At 45.0% G+C, this 12,058-nt stretch overlaps 1 protein-coding gene across 4 annotated transcripts in view; it reads right to left on the bottom strand.

Moving 5' to 3' along the window:
- TTYH3 (tweety family member 3) overlaps positions 1-12,058 on the bottom strand; it is a 76,184-nt gene that overhangs the window by 23,723 nt on the left and 40,403 nt on the right. For all 4 annotated transcript variants that reach the window (XM_030958469.1, XM_030958471.1, XM_030958467.1 and 1 more), the window contains exons 3-7: positions 6,241-6,352; positions 5,429-5,649; positions 4,535-4,630; positions 1,990-2,062; positions 1,609-1,684 (exon numbers count right to left, since the gene is read on the bottom strand). In XM_030958469.1, coding sequence (XP_030814329.1) covers positions 1,609-1,684; positions 1,990-2,062; positions 4,535-4,630; positions 5,429-5,649; positions 6,241-6,352 — 578 coding nt within the window. The remainder of the gene's footprint in view (positions 1-1,608; positions 1,685-1,989; positions 2,063-4,534; positions 4,631-5,428; positions 5,650-6,240; positions 6,353-12,058) is intronic.

The following is a 12,058-nucleotide window of genomic DNA, read 5'->3' as shown; positions in this document are numbered from 1 at the left end:
TGCTGGGGAATGCAGGAGCAGGGATGGAATGCCAGCCCTGCACTGCCTGTGAGCCTCCCAAGGAGCATTGATCCTGATCAGTGGAAATCCACGGGAGCCCAGCACACAAGGACAGCTGAAATGGAGAAGCAGCACAAAGGGGCCTTTCTGTGGTTCCCCAGGGTCAATCTGATTGTTACCAAACACGCTCAGAGCTAATCTGGGTTACCAAATTATCACAGCACACAGCTGGCAGGAGCATTACACATTTCCCCTTGGCCTCACTGACCCATTTGCCTCCTTGAAGAGCCAGGAAAGCAGCTAGGCACCTGAAGCCACATCCTTGTCACCTTCACAGCCAAAAGAGGATTTTCATCTTATGCTAAACTCTCATTCTCTTCCCTCACTACATTTCTTTGTTGCCAAGAGAGCTGCCTGGCTCTATCCTTCCCATAAAATCAATAAATAAGGCACTCCAAAAATTAGATGTAGGGTTGTAAGATCAACCTGTACATATCCTTTTATGCTACATTCTGCCTCCAGACATTTATGTTTTTTACTGTTTCCAATCCCTGCATCCTCAGCCATAGCTACATACCTAATTTCCTACCAGTTGCACATTGAGAGACAGTGTTTGGCTAAGCACAGACCTTCTGCACACACAGCAGAAGTTCTCTGGTTACACCAAATAAGAACCAGAAAAAACACAAGTCACTCCTCTTACAAATCAGTGCCATTGCCTATTTGTGTTTTACCATACACAGAACTACATAAAGGAATTACTGGAGGAGAGGAGACAGGGGGAAAAAAGTTAACTTTGTAAACTAAGCAGCCAATTCAGTCCTAAAAATGCTTTTTCTTTTCAGCACTTATTGTATCTCTGCTGGCAGGCACCCAATCACCCTTTTGTTAAGCCATGGTTCTGAATGCCATCTTTGCCCCTCTGAGGTTCAAACTGGAGGCACCTCTCACCTCACCAACCACTTCAGTCTAAATTAGGAGCAACAAGCCCCAAATACATCAGTGCTTCAGCTGGAAGCCACTGAGGTGCAGGCACATGCTTTAAGTGGAACAGGATACACAAAGAAGTCAAAACACTGCATTTATAATGGAAAAGGAAATTCAGACTTCTTTGTGGCTGTTTCCATTCACTTACCCTTCAAAGAGGCTACTATTTACAGGCACCATTAAGAGAAAAAAATTATATATAAACTGTTGGTAACAGATGTAAAAATAGGTATGGCTAGATTCAGGAATACAGACCTGAGAGCAAGTTTTAAAAATGTCAACTCAAACTGCACACTGCTACTGCCACTTAGAAAGGAGAACAAGCCTCAAGAGTGCTGCATTTAAAGCAAAATAATCCACTAATCTGGGGATTTCTGTTATTCCATTTTATCAGTTATTTCCACCTAAAGGTGAAGGCAGAAGAAAGGTTCTCAAGGTGGTTCTGATGCATACATGCATATTTCTGACCAGAATGCTGTTCTCCCAGAGCTCCAAAAATTTTGTTTGTTGTATGCCAGCTGCTCTCTTTCAAACACAGCCTAAAATTCTCAGTCACTGCCATGCTCCTGTGTGACAGCTGGAGCTGCAGAACCCCGTGCCAGAGCCAGTCCCAGCACTCACCAGCACTGAGCACTGCATTCTCTTCAACCACTTTGGAGACATAAGCATCAGGGTTGATACAGAAGTCACTGGAGCCCTGGATAGATGGAAGACAAAAGGAATATCAAACACATCAGCATCAAAGAGCAGTTGGGCCAGGTTAACATCAGGGAATTTTATATTCTAGGGATTTTTCAGATGCTGAGGTCTCATCACCAGCAGCAGTGCTGGACTCTGAGCTACCACACCATGGAGAAGGAGCAGCTCTGCACTTCTCCCAGATGGAAATTGCTAGGACAGTTAGATCAGGAGATGCTGTAAAACAGGCACAGCACAACATGAATCTGGTGTCTGCTAAACCTGCAGCAAAGGGTGACTGGGATTTGGATGTCAGCCACTCACCACAGCAACAGCCAGCTCCAGGCCCAGGGATCCCCAGCTGACAATCAGGGCAAACACCCCAAGCAAGCACACCCTGTGGGAGACAGACAGATGGCAGATGTAGCAGCTCTGATTTCAAGCAGTTCCTTTCACAAGAAGTAATATTTGGAGTCCAAAGCAATTACCAAACCCAAGAAATTATCAGCCACAGACTGTATGCTCAGATAAACAATCCTATTTTAGATGTCATGGACAGCAGCACCCAGAGCAGTTCATATCCAGCTGTTGGTTACTGCATTACCTGTCCTAGAGCTGCAGGGGAAGGGAGAAGTAGGGAAGCAAAGTATTGTCCTGCTTCTAGCAGGGAAACCAAAGGCACAAAGCCTCAGAGGGGGCTGTAGGGGAGGCAGATTGGCAGGAGGTTCACTACAGTCCCATCACTTTCATTCTTCCCATTCTAGAATTCATCTTCCAGGTCCAAAGACACCCAAAGAAATATATGCTAAATAGAGAAAACCCCACAAAACCATACTGATGCAAAACTGGAGAAATCTCTCCTGTGCCTGCAATAAATGAGGTTGTTTGGTGCAAGCTCTACAGATGGAAGGAGGAACACAGCCCCTGTTAGGACACCTTGGCTGGTGCACCTGAACAGTACCAAGCATCCCACACAGCTCCAGGAGAGAAAGTCACCTGCAGGCAAACAGCTTGGAGCTGCAGTTCAGGTGCCCCCCACTGCCATGTGAGTCCATCTCTGCAGATTTGAAGCTCTGTTCTGACAGCTGGACCTCATTACTGACAGAAATCCTGGGATGTGTCTGCTGCCAAGCAGCCACAAGGCACAGGGATGGCAGAGCTGTGCTCTCAGTGACATTCAGGAGCACACACTCATGGAAAAGGCTTTTGCACTTCCCAACCAGCACATTAGCTCTTCACCCTTGCTGTCAGTATGAGTGGTAGAGATATTTAGGCTATAATGCTCCTCAACTCCCTCAGGTACAGGGCTGCAGACTAATAAGCAGTTTCATTTTATCTCTTTCTATCTTCAAAGTAAAGAGACACTGTCTTGCTCTCTTAGGGATGCTTTTTCCCTCAAGCTTTGAAACATAAGTAGATCCCTTCCCACTCATACCCTGAACAATACAAAAACCTGTTCATAACCAAGACATTCTTTATTCAAACCTAGTACAACCACCTCTGTGAGGAAGGGACATCTTTTTTCTGCTACATTTGTCTCACTGAATACTAGAGCTTTAAAAAAGTAAACCTATGGGTCTCCATGAAAAAAAAAAATAAACAAACTATCCCTCAGTTTACTAACTTATTTTAATTCCAAATAATCTCTATTCTGTGAATGGATCTATGCCTCATCTTGCAGAAGTAAGGGAGTTTCACCAGACTGACATCTGTGCTGCAGTCTGAAATGAGACACTAAAGACTTTGTTATGCCTTTTCCAAATGGATGCAAAAATTATCAGCCATGGATCAGCAAGGCTCTGTGGCTTTATGACATAAGGACAACACAGCTTGGTGCCTCCAGCTGAGCATGTTAATCAATAAGACACATTTGTTGTTTTACTTTAAATGAAGATGACTGGGTCAGTAACTGATTGCTTGGCTAAAAGATCTAAAACTGGCATTTCACCATCTTGCCTGGCTGTGATACACTTGTTTCTTTATGCCATGTGCTCCCTTTAGGGAATGCCTTAATATGAACTTCTGGCTAACGGGGAATGAGATTCTAATTTAAGCCCTGGGTCTGCCATCTGTGCATCCACTTGGACTTTTGTCTGTATAACCTGCCAGGTATGAAATCATCTGGTAAATAATAAATCTGGATACACATTCCAATTATTAATGGCACCACCACAAACCAGGAGAAACCCTTGGCCATGTCAGTAATCAAACTGTCACTGTGTTTATGATACCAGGCTCTTTGCCAAATATGCCAAGCTACAAGATAAGGAGAGGAAGAGGTTTTTCCTGTAATGGGGCATTTTCAGTGCTTTTGAGAAACAGACATGCATTAACATTGCAGTGCCATGGCAACAAGACTCCTCATCACTGTGCAAACCATGGCTTGTTCTCAGTTTAATGTTTCCTCAGGTGTGACAGCCCCAGGTAACAAGAGCAGATAGAGACACAGAAGGCAATGCTGCAGGGTGTGTAGGCACATGCAATGCTTATCACCAATTAACAAATGCTTTCCCAACTGCAGAGAATTAAGGGGAGATTTTTAAAGCCTGTCATTTTAAGGAAGTGTGTTCACATTATTATCTCCCAGCAAATGGAGGCTTCCCAAGGCCACCAGTGGAAAGCACACAGCCTGGATGAGCTCCTCACCTTTGATTTTACAGCTCAAGAACCTTCCTGTGAACATCTCTTGTGTGAAGCCCTAACTATTTCCACACAGCTACACTCTACAATGTGTCCCTACTCAGAGGAAATGTAAGATGTTCAGTTTCAGATGTCCTTGATAACAGTTGACAACAGGGAGAGGTTCCCACTAGAAGGAACTTGCTTTCAGCTGACCTTCCTTGTGCCCTGTCCCCAGATCAAGACTTACCCCATAAGAATGGCCCTGGAGTTTCTGATGAGCCCAAAGAGCACCAGCAAACATATCAGGACATTGAACAGGAGCAGGCCCAGGTATCCCAGCCACCTGTAGCAAACAAAAACACAGTCTGCAAAGGAAAACTGGGGTGTAAAAAGCACAGATCAAGGAGCAGCTGTGACTTCTGGGGAAAACAGAGACCTTCTCTTTCCCCAAACCACCCCCAAAGATTAATCTTCAGAGAGGTCTGGGTATTTGTGGGATTGGAAGTTGAGGCAGGTAAAAGAATCTACACAACATGCTCAGCACAAACAGTTGTTGAGAAATGTCACTGCTAGTGTTTTCTAGTGTGATGTTATATGCACTGGCCATCAGAGGAGGAAAAGGCATTGCAGCTTCTTGAACTTCCTAGATATTTGTCAGGAAATGTTGCAGTTATTTATTCCACATGTTGGGATAGAGGTTTTCTTTTCTGGAATACAACTGATGCAATATCTTATTTAATATGTTAAATAAAAAGGAATGTTAGGCTGTGGAATTAACTTACAGAACTAGTGCCATTTTCTACTCTATTTAATGTATTCCTTATGCACTTATTAGGACAGAGAAGAAGCTGTACCTAGGGCTGTTTTTTTTTCCCCAGTGCTAGAACACAAACTACAGATTTTGTATGTTGAGAATAAATTTCTCATCAGTTGGTAATAAAGACACTTAAGGAAAAAAAGCTGTGCATTTTGATTTAAACTGAATGCAGTCCTGCTGTAAGAAACAAATCAGCTCTGTGGGCCAAGAGCACCTGCAGCAATAAACAGAGCCTTTAGCTCAGCCACCCAGAACATGCACATAATTTTTGCAAAACAGGCCAAAGCAGATGTTACAACCACTACAGTACAGCATGCTACACACCTGTACCAGTCATAGAGGTCAATCTGAATTGCCAGCTCCTCCAGAGACAGCTCATCATTCTTCCAGAAGGGGATCTCAGTTGTTTGCCTGACCAGATTATCCAAGAGACTTTGCAGTTTCTGGACAATTTGCAGGTAGTCTGTCTGCTTCTTGAACATCTCCTCCAGGACGAGCAAGTTTGGTTCCACTGTTTGGTTCAGGGCCACTGCAGTGTCCAGTACCTACAACAAATTAACAAAAAATAATTAAAGTACAGGAAGCCAAGGAAGTAAAAGGGAATTCATTCTTCCTAGCAAGTCATGGACAGCTTCCAGATTACCAGCCCTCTGTCTTAAGAGGCTCAGACTGCTTACCCCTCAAAATCAACTTAAAAGCATCTCTAAGGGAGATTGTTTGCAGTGATGGCACCTCAGCTGAGCCTTAACACACGCACACATTTGACATCAGGGCTGCAGTATGATACCATGAGATTAGAGACAGCACAGGAACAACAAATGGTACCCAAATGCTACATTTTACTAAGATTTGTCTGCTTTGGCCTGCCTCCTCTCCTGGGTGTGGAGGAGAGAGCTGATCACAAGCTGTTTTCAAGCCTAGCAAAGAGAAGACTTCACTCCACAAGCCGCGTTCGCTTTGTTATTTTTAGACGAGCGGAAGAAATCACCCCGCCACTAATGGAAATTTTAGCACGATCTCCGAGCCCAGATACTGAGAGAAAACAGGAAGAGACTGAGGCACAGCCAGATTCAGGAGGAGGGGTGCTGAGTGAGGCTGGTCCTTGCCTCAGGCCCGTTTTTGGGGTGCTCACTCACCCTGTCCTGCACGCCGGCCACGGTGCGGTTGGCGTGGCGCAGCGAGTACGTCAGCCGGTGGATGCCGTCGCTGGTCTCCCCATTCCCGTAGAATCCCACAGCAATTCCAGCACTGCAGAGGAAGAAAAGCACCAAAGGGCAGAGGTAAAGCTGAGAGGCAAGTGGGTAACACAGGGCTGATGGCTGCAGAGTCGCTTCCCACCAAAGGGAAGGAGCTCCGTCCCACAGGGAGCTGGGGTCGTGCTGCTGCTCAGTTCACACCTGTGAATATTCACAGCCAGCAGCTCTGCATGCACAGCCACAGGGCCAAGAGCAGAACACAACAAGCATAATTATTTATGGTAAAAGAATGAAAATACTGTTTGGGAGCTCAGAACCAGAAATCCAGCCAGTGGCTCCTGCAAGAGCTGCCATTGCTGTGCTAGATGCCTTCTGTGGACATGAAATTTTGTTACATTTTTTTAAAGCACAACACAAAGAGCTTCCTTTGCTTGCCCACGGTGGTGGTTCCTCCAGATACATTTTCCATGCCCTCTTCTCTACCCTGTGAAATATCTATGAACATTATCTTGATTTATCTTCCCATTAGAAACATTTGTGTCACACTGATTTAGAGTACTGGGAAGGGAGGCATAATAACTTACTGGGACAAAAGGCTTATTTATTTTTAAAGCAAGCAAATTTCAAGCTTGCAGACACAATTCAACTCCAGCTGCTTAGCAAATTACCACCTATCAGCTGATTTTCTATAATTGTCCACACATATCAGTCTGCCCCAATTATGAAGCAAACCATATTAGCTTAAGCCTCACTTAAAGGAGGAAGATCCTGTAAATGAGTTGCAACCAGAGGATTATCTCATGCAAGTCAGCAATACCTCTTCTATGAAGAGATCACTGCAGGAACTCCCAGTTCCTCTGCCCAAGCCCATATTTCCTAATAATAGAGGAGGAAAGAACTTGTGAAGGGATCACACAACTAAACTCAGGTCAAACAAACCTTACCAAGACACAGTTTTTCTGTTCCCATATTATATTTAGCTTGAGAGCACCCAGGACCTTTTCTAGGAAGGTTGTCGAGACACCAAGGTTGTGTTTTTGGCAGTGCAGAGGAAGGAGGTGGTGATGATCCTGATCCTGTTGTAAATCTAAACTTATTCTGGATGAAACATTTAGTTCCTCCACAAGACCTTTGTGTACTGTTTCTGCTCTTGCTCCTCTCCTGCAGGAAGACACATCCATTCCTCCTTGGCTTGGTTCTGCTTCAAAAGAGTGAGCAGAGCAATGCAGTTCACCTGGTCACATTTCCCCTCGTATGTGACAAGAAATAGAAGCGAAGATCATCATCTGGAAGCAGATTCACCAGGAAAATCTGTGTTAGCCTCATGCTTTTTCCAGCAATTGAATCTCCATAAATTATAGAGAGCTTGGCCCATAAAAACCAAGGAGTCTTCTAAGGACAAGAGGCAGCCTTCATAAACAGAAAGAGAGGCAACAAGACTCCTTCTATGTAACTATGTGACTAAATATTTAGCATGAATAAAAGAAATGGGCCTCTTTCTTCAGGAACACCATTCCTCAAACATTTTCCTAATGCAAATTATGCTGATAACTCAAGAGAGAAAAGCCCTCTGCATTCCTCTGGTTGCAGCTATTATCAGAGCTTGATAACACATGCCTGGGGTGCACGGGGGTGGAAGGGATAAAAAAGACACACTCCTCCCTCCCCCTGAAGCACAGAGATTATAGATGCACAGCTATGCCCAGGATAAGGCAACTCAGCACCCCATCACAGAAATGACAAAACCACGGCTTGGATTTCTCCTTGTCTTATCAGAGCAAAGAAATTCACACAGACCCTTTCAGCCTCCTGAGCTGCAGAAAACCTTAACAGTTGTTTCTACCGTAGGCACCAAATAAATTCCAGAACATTCTAGACATTGAATAGACAGATCTGACCCCTTTAATTAGCGAGCAATTTCTATTCAGCCTGTTTACAGCTACTAGAAGCCTATTCTTTCAGCAAAGACTTGGTAAGTGCCCAAAATCTGCTGCTTGGCTCTCAGTATTCCCAGCACAGTAGCACAGTTTTGGTGGGAAAGACTCAGAAACAGCACTCTGAAACAGCAGCAGAATCCTTGGGGATGCTGCACAGAGCAGCCAGTTTACTCACAGGTACCAGGATGAAGTGCTGGCAATACAAATAAGTGACTTTAAACTCGTTGCCCTGTTGGAGGAAGTTCTACCCTGTCAGTTTTCCACAGGTTTCCCATCCTGCCCAGTAAAAACCTCAGCTCCCACTGCCCTGCCCCTCCAGGCACAGCCACTGCTGCTGAAAGCAAACCCCACAGCACAACAATTGGGATAAAAGCCATTCAATCCAATAATGAACTCCTCTAGACATGAGACTCACACATTCAGTGCAAATCACACATGAAGTGTTAATTATTCCATTCATGCCCTGCAAAAGCCAGCTCTGCATTCCCACCCTGAGCCGGCAAGGACCACTTACACAGCCAGTCCTTTCCCCAGGGGCAGTTTTATGGCTTTTCCCCTTCCTATCAGGGTAGAGAGGGAAGGAACCCATCCCACAAATCTGGGCTGGGGGCAGCTGTGCCCGAGGAGGGGGCAGAGCTGAAGGGCAGCCAGGGGGGAACTGCTGCTGCTGAGCTTTGTTTGCATTTGGCTTCATCTAAATCCAATAGTTGTTTCAAATCCCTGCCCACACACATTGATATGAGTTGCTATTGTTTAAAGCAGATTTAAGGATTTACACTAGTTTTTAACTACCTTTTATATGATTAAAGGGAAACAGAGGGACTCCTTCTATTTAAGAGCATTCTTTTAAAATAAAAATAGATCAACTCATCTTAACCCAGCAGCATAAGTCCTTGAGGTCATGATAAATCACAAGGCTTCTTGCACGAACCCTGGAAGGCACAGTGGTCTAAGATCCAGCAGATCCATCTCCCAGCACAGGATGACAAAATCATCACCCAATGGAGGCATTTCTGTCACACAGCCTGGATGCAAGGACAGCATTCCTGAATGTCACAGCTTTTCTCCACCCTGGCACCCTCTGGAAGATACTCCAACACATTTTCAATGCTTCCATAGGAAATTCATGTCTGTTTCTGCCAGTCTTGCTTCTGTTGCATTCCCATTCGAGTGCACACACCCCTCTCCCCTCCCAAATCCAAACTGTCCCATCCTCAATTCCTTGTCCCAAATCCACACTGTCCCATCCTCAATTCCTCCTCCCAAATCCATATTGTTCCGTCCTCAATTCCTCCTCCCAAGTCCAAACTGTCCCATCCTCAATTTCTCCTCCCAAACCTACCTTGGCCAGTCTCCTGTCACTTTCACGACCACCACCTCTCCTCTGCTTTCCCTCTCACTCATATTTTTGAATAAAACCTTTAAAAATCAATCTATCACAGTCTTACAGGCCATATAAAAAGTTGCTCCTGCTATTCAACACAACTTTAAAAGCCACTTGGCTACTCAACAGTTTTGGTAAGTTTTAAGAAACCCACTTATTTAAGTCAAGAAAACATTGCACTTTGAGCTTAAAGCTATCACCACCAGTGATATCACACCCACAGACACCCACTGGGGACACAGAACTCCACAAGCTCTTCAAAGAGTGGTACTAGTGAGATGGAAGAGATGCACACCAGGATTTCTACAAATACAGATTTTCCTACAGATACCACAGAGGGATCTAAACTCCTGCAGGCTGTACACACACTCCTGTATCACTTTTCAGCAAGACTCCAGAAATTCAAGTCTGGAGAGCAGCTGTCCCATTGTTTGTGTGCAAGAATCACCTGCACTTTGGACAACTAGGTGAAGAACCAGAAAATAAAGGAAATGTAATTCTGAATTTGCTTGCAATGTGACCTGCAAAAAACAAAAAAATGTTTTCTGCATTTACATGTGATGAACATCAGAGCATTAATCTGACACAGAGAGGATCTCTGTGCTTTCTATGGTGAGATGCTCCTGCTGTAATACCCACACACACACTGTGACCCTTGGGCACCCAGACAGCAGTCTGCAAAGATGAGCACTAGTCATTCACATCACATCCTTAGAAATGAATAATCTAACTACACCAAGTCATCTTTAATTACAGGAACTTCATAAGAAGAGCCCTTTTTAGACTGCAGGTTCTCAGGAGGAATGTTAATTTGTCTGCCTAATTACCACCTTGCACTTTCACACCAGGGGAAAGTGCTATTACTGGCACTTGATAAGACAAGTTTTTACCATTTATTTGCACCCATTTCTTTCTGATGCCCTCTCCACAAAGCTTCCTCCCCACCTTTGGAGCTGAGGTCCCTTCTGAGAGAATTAGGGTCACCTAAGCAGTGGGTGAGATGGTTTATAGGACAACTCCCCATACACAGAAACCAATCAAAATTGGTGGGGACTAGAACTGAAGCATTAATGGAAAAATCAAGGCTAAGCATTCCTGCAGCTTTGTGGCTAGAGCAACTGGGAAGACTCAACAGAGACATTTTGTTGGAAGCTCCTGTTCACCAGTTCTGCCTCAGAATGCTGGCTCAGCATTCTCCCTGCTGTGAGTGATTAGGAAACAGCCAAGCACACAGCAGCACCCACAGCTCAAACAGCCCCCTGGCACTGAGGGAACCCAGAGAACCATGTTCTAGGCACAGCTGGACTCCACCAGAGTTAACAGTTCTCAGCTAGGAGGACAATAATCCCCTTCCAAGTGCTCAGACAGAGCAAACCTGCTGCTGGTTGGAACCTCTCGCTGCTTCAGCATCCAGCCAGAGGCATAGAACTGCCTCCCAGGGCAGGCAGAGGGTCAGAACAGCCTCAGAGGGTCAGAACAGCCTCATACCCCATCAGAACAGCTGCTCTAGCTCTTCTGGTGTGTGTGACACACAGCTGGGATAGGCAGGATCTACCCAGCGGGCTAATCTTTAATCAGTGCTAGCAGGAAGTCCCAGGTGGATTCCAACAGCTGGAGTGGGACTGTTGGGAGCTGTATCTGCATTCCCAGGCACAGACTGAGCACACAGCACCCACAGACAGTGCTTTGGGGGCACTGTGGCATCCAGCTGCTGCAGAGAGGCAGAAAACCAACCTCAGCCCTGCAGGAGGGCAGCAGCACCTTCCTCACCATGGTGGTACCAACCTGCTCTTTCTCAAGCAAGATGATTTCAGAGAGGAAATTAAGCAACTAATTTAAAAAGTCAAGAAAAATGATCATCCAATATCACTGTATGTTCAGATAGAACCTTGTGTTATGAACCTTAGTTTTATGGTTCTGCATTTGATACTTGCAGAAATAAATTGTACACCAAGGATGGGAACAAGTGGCTCAGATTTTGAGGAAGCTTAAGCAGCTTTCCAGCTTGTGGATTTGACAGAGTCACATCAAGTTTACCAGAATTTATAGGCTGCCCTTCCAATGTTAAATTACCTCACACATGCTCTGGAGAAGTGCAGAATACCTCCTTCTCACCCTTTCCACAACCAAAAACAAACACAACTACCACAGGGCAGCAGCTGCCTGGGTCACATTTGCTGCATAACAATGGCTAACAAGGGCCTGTAGCAGCAGCACAACTATAAATAGCATCAGCAGAGCTTCTGTAAGAAAGGGTTAGGACCACAGCTCTCTCAGTGGATTGGAATGGATGCAGCTGAAGCTCCTAAGATCACAAAAATAAAGGTGAATAAGGCTGAGATTTCTTCTTTACAAGCTGTTCTGTGGTTTGCCTTTCCACCCCAGGCACCTACTGGCAAGCAGCAAAGCGTGGAAGAGCTCCTTGCAGCAATCCTGG

The sequence above is a fragment of the Camarhynchus parvulus genome, chromosome 14, assembly GCF_901933205.1.
Source record: "Camarhynchus parvulus chromosome 14, STF_HiC, whole genome shotgun sequence".
NCBI classification, from domain to species: Eukaryota; Metazoa; Chordata; class Aves; order Passeriformes; family Thraupidae; genus Camarhynchus; species Camarhynchus parvulus.
The sequence above is the reverse complement of the archived record's forward strand: the minus strand, read 5'-3'. Positions and strand labels throughout refer to the sequence as shown.